Consider the following 13,080-nt stretch of genomic DNA (forward strand, 5'->3'; position numbering starts at 1 on the left):
ACCAATCATCACTGCCTGAACTCACTCATGTTTTTGTAGCCAAATAAGTTCACTATAGCCATGTTCAAAAATTTATGAGCTATGTGCTACATGTGCTATGTCCTATGTGCTATGTTTTATGTGCTAAATGTGCTATGTGCTACATGTGCTATGTGCTATGTTTTACGTGCTAAATGTGCTATGTGCTACATGTGCTATGTGCTATGTTTTGCATGCTAAATGTGCTATGTGCTACATGTGCTATGCTCGAAGGAAGCTAAGATCATCAGAGAGAAAATGGAAAAAATCACAACTTGCAGATCTTGATTCTTACCGTGCACTCCTGGCCAAGTTCTCCACAGATGTGACTTCTGCCAAGACTTCCTTCTACAAGGAAAAGCTTAAAGCTTCGTCACAAGACCCTCAGAAGCACCACAACATCATCTCCTCTCTACTCAACCCGCCTGCTCCACCTTCTTCATCCTCCCTGACTGCAGAAGACTTTGTATCTTTCTACCATGAGAAGATTGAGGAAATCTGCTTGACCTTCACTTCTGCCCTGACTGCACTTACATCTTCACAGTATGGATTCCCCCACTCTTTCATTGTCACATTTCTCAACTGTAGAAGAAGAGATTTTACAACACATCTAGTCTTGCAATCCTACCACCTGCCCATTAGATCTACTCCTTTCCACTATGCTCCAGGCCATCTCGCAAGACTTTCTTCCCTTCATTGCCACTATCATCAATAGATCCATAGCATCTGGTCAGGTAACCAAGAGAGCGAGGGTTATTCCTATCCTAAAGAAACCTGCTCTGGATCCATCAGACATCAGTAACTACAGACCGGTATCACTTCTCACGTTTCTTTCAAAAATTCTTGAACGCATTGTCTATAATCAACTGTCTGTCTATCTCTCACAGAACAACCCTCGAGATCCCAAACAGTCTGGCTTTAAAGCAGCTCATTCCACAGAGACAGCCCTTTTTGGATGTCTTTGAGAAACTACATGCTGCTAGATCAGCCAAACTGTCATCCATCCTTATCTTCCTTTACCTTTCAGCAGCGTTTAATACGGTCAACCACAAGACTCTCTTGTCCACCCTCAGGAGTCTTGGGATTTGCGGATCAGCTTGGGAATGGTTCGCTTCCTACCTGGAAGGACGCTCATATCAGGTAACATGGAGGCGAGTGACATCTGCTCCACACAGACTCTCCACTGGTGTCCCACAGGGGTCAGTACGTGGTCCTCTTCTTTTCTCCCTGTATACTCACTTTCTTGGTGAAGTTATTTCCTCACATGGGATCTCTTACCACTGCTATGCTGGTGATACACAACTTATCTTCTCTTTCCCACCATCAGATACCACAGCTTCTGACCGGATCTCAGCATGTCTGGCAGAAATATCATCATGGATGACTGCTCATCATTTAAAGCACAATCTGAGCAAAACTGAGCTGCTGTTCATCCCAGTTGATTCATCCCCAGGTCATGACCTTGCTATATCCTTGCACAACAATCTGATCTCCCCTTCAGCCACAGCTCGCAATCTTGGGGTAACCATGGACAATCAACTGTCCTTTTCCTCTCATGTTGCTAATGTGACTCGCTCATGTCGCTTTCTTCTCTACAACATTAAAAGGATTTGGCCATTTTTGTCCACACAGGCTGCTCAGGTACTTGTTCAGTCTCTTTTCATTTCTAGACTGGATTACTGCAACACACTGCTGGCAGGTCTACCTATGAACACAATTCGTCCACTGCAAATGATCCATAAGGCAGCTCTGCATGGCTTGTTTTCAACCTGCCTAAGGTCTCGCATACCATCCCTCCACTGTCTTCCGGCAGCTGCACGCATTAGATTCAAAACACTGATGCTGGCCTACAAAGCGGAAAACGGACCAGCTTCCTCTTACCTCAAAGCCCTTTTGTTTGTTGTTTTCGGAATTTGCTCTCTCCTGACGCCTTGGTTGTTTAGGCTTATTTATTCTGACATTTGTATATAATTTATATTCATTGGCTTTTGTTGAGCCCTGAACAATAAACTCAATTTAAGAATATTTTTGTTTTGGTGTTCTTTCAAATCATGGTCTTAAATAGAGGGGATTTGTGGGAATCTTTTATGAGAAGTATGAATTTAAAAAGTGAGAAGAGCTGGGATAGAGGAAAAGGAAAGTTCTCATGTTCATTTGCACATTCTCAACAACCCCTAGACACATTGAGCACGTAACAGAATGTGTGTGTATATAATTATATGTAAAACATTTCACACACACACATTTATATATAATGTTGTTGGTCATAGACCAGTTTAGACCTCAAAATGTATGCCATTTAAGTGCAAAACAGATTTCAGGGAAACTTCTGTATATCTGGCTATATAAATATTATACCTCTCAGACCCTTGGTGTCCCCAGAACCCATTTTACAATATCGCCTTAAGGGATCTTGGGATGTTTTGACAAAACAATTCTGCATGTGCTAGATGGATCTAGCTTTCTGAGAGTGTTTTAAAAATTACAATAAATGATAGCCATGAAGAAAATAAAATCATACAGAACATAACTTTTTTTTTTAGATTTTTTTTATTGCTGAAGTTATGAAAGTCTGCCACAGAATCATTTTATAAATTCATCAGTGACGAGAAATAATATTGTATTATATTTGGTGAGATGCAGTAGGAAGCACTTCAGCAACTTTTCTTGGCACACACAGAGGGATAGGTGTAGTCACAATTAATATCATTCCAGTTTTTGTCTATAGATAACAGAAAAAATAGACTTGTAAATGTCATGGTATTTGAGTTAAAAAAAAAAGCAACACACCACAAGCTATTGAGATACATACAGAAGAAGAATTTTTGCTTACCACCAGCATTCATATGCACACAGCGCTCTTTGTTGTCATGATTATCTGGTTGTCCTTGACTCCACTTGGTGAAAGTCAATTTGGTGCCATCAGACCAAAAGAATTGAAAAGCCTGAAAGATGAACAGAGGAAATCACAAGGTGTTATAGTGGATAACATTTTTGAGGTTTAAGTCAATAAATCTTGCACCATACAGTCAGATGTTCCCCTGCTTACCTTCTGACAGTCACTGAGGCCGATGTATGTTAGAGCCTCCGTGGGGTCATGAGTACGGATAAGAGCCCTTATCTGCTGATATTCATTCTCACTGTGTATTGAGACCAAGTGTGCATCAAAATCCTGACAGAATTTCTAGAAAAACAAACAGAACTGTAACATCATTGCATGTTCTTACCTGCAGTTATTATGCACAATTAAGGAACTGACACTGTATAAATCTCATTTTAAACTTCATACAGGTACCAAACACCTATAGTAGATATTGACCAAGACCCAATCATTCACTCACTCACTCTCACTCATTTTCTACCGCTTATCTAAACTACCTCGGGTCACGGTGATCTCGGGCGTCATCGGGCATCAAGGCAGGATACACCCTGGACAGAGTGCCAACCCATCGCAGGGCACAGACACACTACGGACAATTTTTCCAGAGATGCCAATCAACCTACCATGCATGACCGGGGGAGGAAACCGGAGTACCCGGAGGAAACCCCCGAGGCACGGGGAGAACATGCAAACTCCACGGCCACACAAGGCGGAGGCGGGAATCGAACCCCGACCCTGGAGGTGTTAGGCAAACGTTTCTGTCCTGTCCTGTTACTGTGTTACTTTTCACAGCCTTTTGCTAATATAAGATTAAAACCCATTTCACCAGTGATATGCTAATGAATAATCCTTTCACTTTTTTTTTAACTTTTGTGTAAATAGAGCAAATGTAAATACATTTGGAAAGAATTAAAATAAACCTCTGCAGAAGCCCAATCCAGTCTGGCGGCATTGTACAAGTAGCAGCGACCAGAATAGAATGTCCATCCAGTTGGGCAGTTCTTTACTGACAGATCTAGTATATAGTATATTATATATATATATATATGAACACACACACAGAAACACATTCATGTTTATATACGTATATGTACATACACACACTTGTCTTGATATGCTGAAGCATTACAGTTTTTCTTCACTGGAACTAAGCATTAACTAAGCAGTAAAACTTCAACCAGATCTTCAAAAAGCATATTCTAGCCATAAAGTATACTTTGCTGGCCTAAAAAACAGTACTGTGTAAAGTTTTTATGCATAAAATCTTTCTGTTAACTCCTTCTGTTTTAATGTATATATATCCCAAGACAGACTTAATGATGTTGTGATCAGGTCTATGTGGAGGCCAAACCATCACTTACAAGACCCCCTGTTCTTCTCTAAATGGAAGATGGTTCTTAATGATTCTTACTTTAATCTTTTAGCTTTTGGTTTCAGTATATTCATTTTCGGCTGCTATAAGTTACCTTGCAGCCCTTATTCGTTCAGTTATGGCCTTAATACATTAGCTTGCAGCCTTAAGACTCTGTGGTGATAAAAAAAAATAACCACTATGTTACCCCAATGGTTTTGTATATTTATAATTTTTTTAATAGGAAATAATTAGTTTAAATAAATTAATTACATGAAAAGAAAGTAAAGCTGGTACAAATGAAGTATTCTTAATATAATACTGATCTGTGCAGGTATTTTAATTACCTGCCACAATGTCATTATCAGCCGCTAGAAACCAGAAGAAAGAAAAGAGTAATGTAAGTCCTGGTGGTTACAATTACAATTTAGCTGCATTTCAAGATTTTAATATTTTAATTTTATCTGATATTGGGTTTGCCACAGCTTAAAAGGAATTTGGGGAAAGGTCATCATTTTTGGTAAATTATTTTTTCGATGTTATTTACAGATGATGAATTTTAATGATGTTCAAAAAGAAAAAAGAAAATATATTAAAAAGAGAGTGATCTGCCAATCACAATAATAATATGACATTTTCAAACAAGCAAAATTACAGCTGTATTTTACATAAAATGTATATCACATTCACTAACAATTTTATTTTTAGTTATATCCTAATATCCTTAATAGAGTTAAGATTCTTACCCAATGCTGCTCCTGCTGTGGCGAGAATAAGAAGCATCACGACTTTGGTCTGAGAAGCCATAGTTCTATGTTTTCAAGCACTGGAAGAAAAAAGCATGATTTGTGTTAATGTAATAAGAATTGTGTATGTTATACCTCACTGCAACTCCACTTACATCTAATCAGGAGATTTTACTTGCTTGATGTAACAAATTAAGGTAAGTGGTGATGCTTATATAGTGATACTATCAGGAACTTCCTCTTTCCAAAGAAAGATTTTTTATCTAAAACATATAAATGATATTTGCACAATGTTGTAAACGTTCTGTGAAGATGCAAAGATAAGGACATGGAATATTTGAGCTATCATGTTATAATGTATGGACATGTAATTAATTTAACACATTTAATGTTATTGTGGCTGTACATTCAGACATGGATTAAGGATGAAAGTATATTTAGACAAAACTACAACTATGCTGTTGCCCCCAAATATATTTGGACACTTAGGCCACAGTTACAAATGCAAGTGGGATTTTTGTCAGAAAACGTGAGATTACAGTGAGATTTTTGTTAGGAAATATGACTTTCTAATTATCATAGATGTTGATGAGATGTAATATTTTTAAATATACAGTGGTGTGTAAAAGTGTTGGCCCCCTTCCTGATTTTTTTTTTTTTTTCACTTTTGTGACACTTTAATGTTTCAGATTATCAAATAAATTTAAATATTAGTCAAAGATAACACAAGTAAACACAACATGTAGTTTTTAAATGAAGGTTTTTATTATTAAGGGAACAAAAATCTTGAAAATATTGACAATTTTTTTTCTCAAAATAGAAAAATTGTAAGCCTAGCATGATTTAATATGAAGAGTAAACCTACAGTATATAGTATGTATCATATACCTCTATACAGTAGATAGGCTAAGGTGCAAGTTTGAGTACAGTGGAGTAAGAGTACAGTGCAACTCTGTCTGGCTGAATGGTTGTCGTGAAACATCGCAAAATTCAAGTACTGTTTTTATTCTACACATGGTGACCATGAATGTCTTATTGCTTTACAAAGACTATGCAAAGAAGTTGTTTATCGGATAAAGCAAACCAAAGACTGTGCATTGCTGGAAAATATTGCTTTATTGTAAACTGTGGGATTGTTGATGTGGTGATTGTTGGTGTAGGTAGGATTTGTATTTGCTGGTTAACTCTTTAATACACATGAATCATTAATAAAATTGGTCTGCTGAGGCCTTTCATTTATTGTAATACTTAAACTAATATCAACGGAATAGGTGTTCATAATTTGGTGCCCAAACAGGGACTTGAAGAAAAATCTAAAACCAAATAGTAGAATTTGAATTAATTTGTAATGGTTTTAAATGGATCGATTATGCTTATGAGGCTTCATATAGACTGTTTAGAAGTCTAAGTGAATTTTATCCTTGGGCAAGGGTATTAATATTCTGCACTGCTACTACTAAACATATGTGGTAAGAGTTTATAAAATGTATTAATAATGGCTAGCCCAGGTGAGGGAACAGAGGGTGAGAATCCTATAGAGAATTCCACTTCACCTTTCAGAACCAGACAAGCTTTTCCAATCGCTCAGACATTTATATTTGGAGAATGAGGTAGATCTGGAAGAGTATTTTTTATTTTTTATTTTACCAGGAAGTCTCATTGAGATCTAAAATCTCTTTTACAAGAAAGTCCTGGCCAAGGTAGCAGCCATACATAAACACAACATAGTAAAAACATACATACATATAATCATACAAAAATCATTCAAATACAAGGACCTCTCAAGTACCCTAACCCACATTTTTTTTTATGATGGTCTTAAATGTATTTATTGATATGCACGTTTCTAGTGCATACTTCTCTTTTGGCTTTTTTCCCTGCTTTGCTCCTCTCATCTCGTCTATTGTCTTATACTTTGAGAGACTCTCTCCACACTGCTCTCCAAACTAAAAAATACCATGGATTTGATAAACTGGTCTCTCAATGCAATTGACACCATCTTCTCGACAAGAAGCTTGGGTTCGGGGGAACCCAACTGCCCTGCCGGAACGTTCGCAGCTGGCAATACGATGGACGCGTGGGCGAAATGGCGTGTTGTGTGCTGGCGGCTCTTTCCGTGGAGGACGTAGAAGATATCTACCTATTCGGAACCATGATAACATGGATTTGATGCTGGGAGCAACGACTCTCCAGGCCTGCACGCTTACATACACACACACACACACACACACACACACGCGCACAAATATAAAAGATATGCACTCCCCCCCACCACCACCACCACCACCATCCCTAGCCTTTGCCGCTTTGTACCGCCAGTCTGACAAGCGGGTCTGTGACCAGCACAGAAGATAAAGGCTGCAGGACCTGATGGCTGCTTGCCTGTGCTGGATTACCTCCACCCCCACTCCCCTCCCCTGTTGCAAGTGGTGTGTTTATGGTGTTCTGTTTATGTGCTTATGTTGCTGAGGTGTTTTTCCTGTTCCCACACTGTACTCCCCACCAGAGCATAGTCTGGGGTTTGGTTTTTCCCCCTCTCTTCCCTCATGTTATGCTGTATTTCTTTTCAATGCCCTGTCTTTCTGTCCTGCCCCCCCCCCCTCCCCCCAATATTTTATGTATTGTATGTATGGACAGGTTGATGACTAATTTCGCTGGTACCTGTGACCAGTGACAATAAAGGCTACTACTGTACTACTACTACTACTACTACCACTGTACTACTACTACTACTACTACTACTACTACTACTACTACTACTAATACTAGTGATATACATGTTTTCTATGCAGATTTTCCCAAATCTGTCCAAACCCTGTGTAGGTTAATAAGCAACCACTTGGAGAAACGTAGCTGATAACTAGCAGAACTGAGACAGAGGAGAGTACAGAGCTAAGCTGGAAGTTTAACTAGCAGGGCGTTATATATAAAAATATTCCAATGCTGTTTTCTGTGGGTGGTCAGTGATGTCCATCCCACCAGATCATAAAGAATACAATGGTGAATAAGGGACTTTGCATTTGTAATAAAGCGTATAGACTCATGATACACTGAATCAAGGCTCCGAAAGATGAAGGAGACTGCATGAATATATAGTATGTCACCATAATCAATCACAGACAGAAAAGTAGTTTTTTGGCATTAAAAGTATAACTAGATTTATTTCTAAAACAAAAGCCAATCTTTATTTTGAGCTTCTTAACTAAATTGGCAAAATGTACATTAAATAAATGTTTGATGTTCACCCATATACCAAGTACTTGAACGTGGGTACCCTTTCAATGGATTTACCATCAGATGTAAAAATGCTAAGATCATCAAGCAACTATGGACGAGTTTTTGAAAAGACCATGTTCTTCATTTTTTGCGGAATTAAAACCAATTTATGATCTATGGAATCAAACACCTTGAATAGATCTACAAATAAAGCAGCGCAAAGTTTTCTATCCAAGGAACAAATAAGATCATTTATTACCACCATCAGAACTAGGTTTATTGACACACACAAGGAATATGGTTCCAGCTGTTTGTGACTCTCAAAAGTACCGACATAAATAACACTATACTATACAAACTATACAAGACAATGTAGACGATACAATATAGACAGAATGAGTATTAAATATGAATATAGAATATGACTGATCAGTTATGTGCAAAATTATGCTTTTTGTACAATAAATAGCAGCAGTAGTGTGTGAAATATATGCAGATGATTTGATGACTGACACTCCTGATAATGCAGTATTTATAGATATGAAGCAGTGAATATAATTATGGTAAGTTGTCATCAGGGTGATTGCCTGGGGAAATCACCCTGATCAACAACTCACATAATTATTTTCACTGCTTGTTTTGACAAAACAATTCTGCATGTGTGATTCTGCATGTGCTAGATGGATCTATCTTTCTGAGAGTGCATTTAAAAATGACAACAAAATAATAACAATGAAGAAAATAAAATCATACAACAAATGCCACAGAATCATTTTATGAATTCACTGGAAGAAAAAAAAAGCACAATTTGTGTTAATGGAGTAAGAATTGTGTATGTTATACCTCACCGCAACTCCATTTATATCTAATCAGGAGGTTTTACTTGCTTTATGTAACAAATTAAGGTAAGTGATGATGCTAATATAGTGATACTGTCAGGAACATCCTCTTTCCAAAGAAAAGATTTTTTATCTAAAACAAATAAATGATATTTGCACAATGTTGTAAACGTTCTGTGAAGATGCAAAGATAAGGATATGGAATATTTGAGCTGAGGTATCATGTTATAATGTTTGGACACGTAATTTAACACATTTAATACATTCAGTCATGGATAAAAGATGAAAGTATATATTTGGATTAAGGATGAAAGTATATTTAGACAAAACTACAACTATGCAGTTGCCCCAGATATATTTGGACACTTAGGCCACAGTTACAAATGCAAGTGGGATTTTTGTTAGGAAATATCTGAGATTACAGTGAGATTTGTGTGTAGGAAATATGACTTTCTACTTATCATAGATATTGATGAGTGAACCATCGGAAAATTCAAGTACTGTTTTTATTCTACACATGGTGACCATGAATGTCTTATTGCTTTACAAAGACTATGCAAAGAAGTTGTTTATCGGATAATGCAAACCAAAGACAGTGCATTGCAGGGAAATATTGCTTTATTGTAAATTGTGGGATTGTTGATGTGGTGATTGTTGGTGTAGCTGGATTTGTATTTGCTGGTTAACTCTTTAATACACATGAATCATTAGTAAAATTGGTCTGCTGAGGCCTTTCATTTATTGTAATACTTAAACTAATATCAACGGAATAGGTGTTCATAATTTGGTGCTCAAACAGGGACTTGAAGAAAAATCTAAATCCAAATAGTAGAATTTGAATTAATTTGTAATGGTTTTAAATGGATCGATTATGCTTATGAGGCTTCATATAGACTGTTTAGAAGTGAATTTTATCCTTGGGCAAGAGTATTAATATTCTGCACTACTACTACTAAACATATGTGGTAAGAGTTTATAAAATTTATAAATAATGGCTAGCCCAGTTGAGGGGACAGAGGGTGAGAATCCTATAGAGCCAGAGTATTCCACTTCACCTTTCAGAACCAGATGAGAACCGATGCGAGAGCTTATCCAATCGCTCAGACATTTGTATTTGGAGAATGAGGTAGACCTGGAACAGTATTTTTTTGTTTTTTATTTTACCACGAAGTCTCATTGAGATTTTTTTTTTTTTCATTTTTTGAGGAATTAAAACCAATTTTAAATTGAGTAGAGCAGTTTGTAATGACTGAAATGCAGTCTGAATCTCTTGCACAGCCTGTGTTATGCAAGGAGCATATGTATAAATCACTGTCATCCACACATACTGTATATCATTTATAAAAATAGAGAACAGAATAGGTCCCAAAATAGAGCTCTGAGGGACCTGTTTAGATATCCCAAGAAACTCAGATTTGTGGCCCTCTGCATAGACACACTGAGTTCGATCTACAAAATAGTTTTTAAACCATTAGCATTAAACCATTAGCATTAAAGCATTAGTACTGAAACCACATCCCTAAGTTTGTTCAGCAACAATTTATGATCTACGGAATCAAACGCCTTGGATAGATCTACAAATAAAGCAGCGCAAAGTTGTTTTCTATCCAAGGCACAAATAAGATCATTTATTACCACCATCAGAATCAGGTTTATTGGCCAAGTGTGTTGATACACACAAGGAATATGGTTCCAGCTGTTTGTGACTCTCAAAAGTACCGACATAAATAACACTATACTATACAAACTATACAAGACAATGCAGACGATGAGATACAATATAGACAGAATGAGTATTAAATATGAATATAGAATATGACTGATCAATTAGGTGCAATATTATGCTTTTTGTACAATAAATAGCAGCAGTAGTGTGTGAAATATATGCAGATGATTTGATGACTGACACTCCTGATAATGCAGTATTTATAGATATGAAGCAGTGAATATAATTATGGTAAGTTGTCATCAGGGTGATTGCCTGGGGAAACAACTCACATAATTATTTTCACTGCTTGTTTTGACAAAACAATTCTGCTTGTGTGATTCTGCATGTGCTAGATGGATCTATCTTTCTGAGAGTGCATTTAAAAATGACAACAAAATGATAACCATGAAGAAAATAAAATCATACAACAAATGCCACAGAATCATTTTATGAATTCACTGGAAGAAAAAAAAAGCACAATTTGTGTTAATGGAGTAAGAATTGTGTATGTTATACCTCACCGCAACTCCATTTACATCTAATCAGGAGGTTTTACTTGCTTTATGTAACAAATTAAGGTAAGTGATGATGCTAATATAGTGATACTGTCAGGAACATCCTCTTTCCAAAGAAAAGATTTTTTATCTAAAACATATTTGCACAATGTTGTAAACATTCTGTGAAGATGCAAAGATAAGGACACGGAATATTTGAGCTGAGGTATCATGTTACAATGTTTGGACATGTAATTTAAAACATTTAATACATTCAGTCATGGAGTAAAGATGAAAGTATATATTTGGATTAAGGATGAAAATATCTTTAGACAAATCTATGCAGTTGCCCCAAATATATTTGGATACTTAGGCCACAATTACAAATGCAAGTGGGATTTTTGTTAGGAAATATCTGAGATTACAATGAGATTTGTGTTTAGGAAATATGACTTTCTACTTATCATAGATGTTGATGAGTGAACCATCGGAAAATTCAAGTACTGTTTTTATTCTACACCTGGTGACCATGAATGTCTTATTGCTTTACAAAGACTATGCAAAGAAAAATTTTACTGGATAAAGCAAACCAAAGACTGTGCATTGCAGGGAAATATTGCTTTATTGTAAATTGTGGAATTGTTGATGTGGTGATTGTTGGTGTACGTAGGATTTGTATTTGCTGGTTAACTCTTTAATTATCAGGTCGCCGTCGCGAGAACGAGCCACCACCGCTAGGATGCGAGACTGCATCACCTTCATTGTAACTTCATTGTAACTTTTAAGCATTATATCCTCTAAATGCACGGTTAAATTATATACTGTTTGAAAGCTTAGACTCTCAGGATTTTATTAAGCGCACACACAAAGCATAATATGATTTATAGCAGTCATAGTAATTTAACCATTTGAAACCGTTTGTTTACTCACCTTTAAACGCAATTTCCCTTTCTTCACATTGTCACTAATGTTAATTTATTTTCCAAAACAAATGCTTGTAAAAATCCCCAAGAGTCCAAGGAACTGGAATATGTAAGCATTTTAATCCAAAACGCTTTGCTCGCCTCACAAGTATTATGTTTCCTTTGTTTTGACTCCTACTTCTCATTGGAGGCTTACAAAAGTTACAAAATGCATCAGATTTGTAGTCGAGGGTCTAACAAATCAAACAAGCCCTCTCATGAGCCAACCAGTGCCTGTGGTGCAGAGATAGGCAGCTAATAAGCCAATGAGGTCTCTCCATGCTATGTGGGACACCCTCCCTTTGACTGACAATTGCTCCCTCCAGTAGCGATTTGATGTTTCACGAGCGTCATAGCTCTTTAGCCAATAAGGAGACGATTCCAACGAGATGCAACATGATACATCTGGTGAGGGAGGGCTGTGCAATGAGCATGCGTATATTAATTTTTATCAACTTTATTGCGCAATTCTCGAACTTTTCACATTCTCACACCTCAGGGTGTCAGTTTACAGGCCTTTTTTCACAGCAGGCTTCTAGGTAGAGGGGTTCTCTTTGTTATACGACTTTTGAACTAAGCATGCAGTCTTTTTATACAAAGTTATACAGTAAACAAATAAACAAGAAAAACATGAACGGACGGACATGTCCGTAGAAAAATATTCATATGAAATCCATTTTTGAGTCTTTTGACTTTTTTTTTTTGGTGAAAGCCAAGACATGTGGCTATGAACCTCAGTTGTTGTTTACCTACCATCATTAAATACAGCAATGTATGTAATCAGTTAATCAGGTAAACAACTCAGGCAGAAATAAAAACCCTCCATTCTAGCCTCTGTAACTCTGTGTCAGTAAGGCCTAGAATC

The 13,080-nt window shown here is 36.9% G+C and overlaps 3 protein-coding genes across 3 annotated transcripts in view; 2 read left to right on the plus strand and 1 right to left on the minus strand.

Annotated features, from left to right (window-relative positions):
- Positions 1–13,080, plus strand: part of LOC113650532 (lactose-binding lectin l-2-like) — a 214,377-nt gene that overhangs the window by 113,589 nt on the left and 87,708 nt on the right. The window lies entirely within an intron of this gene.
- Positions 1–13,080, plus strand: part of LOC113650569 (histone H2B-like) — a 28,349-nt gene that overhangs the window by 14,140 nt on the left and 1,129 nt on the right. The window lies entirely within an intron of this gene.
- LOC113650565 (lactose-binding lectin l-2-like) lies at positions 2,550–5,204 on the minus strand. Its single transcript, XM_047801178.1, has 7 exons — positions 5,152–5,204; positions 4,997–5,076; positions 4,598–4,621; positions 3,820–3,914; positions 3,068–3,202; positions 2,852–2,963; positions 2,550–2,740 (listed from the first exon to the last, which is right to left on the minus strand). Exons 2-7 carry the CDS (start codon positions 5,055–5,057, stop codon positions 2,673–2,675), a joined length of 495 nt encoding a protein of 164 aa, XP_047657134.1. The 5' UTR covers positions 5,058–5,076; positions 5,152–5,204; the 3' UTR covers positions 2,550–2,672.

Source organism: Tachysurus fulvidraco, chromosome 1, assembly GCF_022655615.1.
Source record: "Tachysurus fulvidraco isolate hzauxx_2018 chromosome 1, HZAU_PFXX_2.0, whole genome shotgun sequence".
NCBI lineage: Eukaryota > Metazoa > Chordata > Actinopteri > Siluriformes > Bagridae > Tachysurus > Tachysurus fulvidraco.

Coding starts and splice junctions, on each gene's coding strand:
- LOC113650565 (XM_047801178.1), bottom strand. CDS start 5,057: ATGGCTTCTCAGACCAAAGTCGTGATGCTTCTTATTCTCGCCACAGCA. Junction 2,964..3,067: donor GCCTCAGTGACTGTCAGAAG/GTAAGCAGGGGA, acceptor TTCATCTTTCAG/GCTTTTCAATTCTTTTGGTC. Junction 2,741..2,851: donor TGTGCATATGAATGCTGGTG/GTAAGCAAAAAT, acceptor TGTTATCTATAG/ACAAAAACTGGAATGATATT.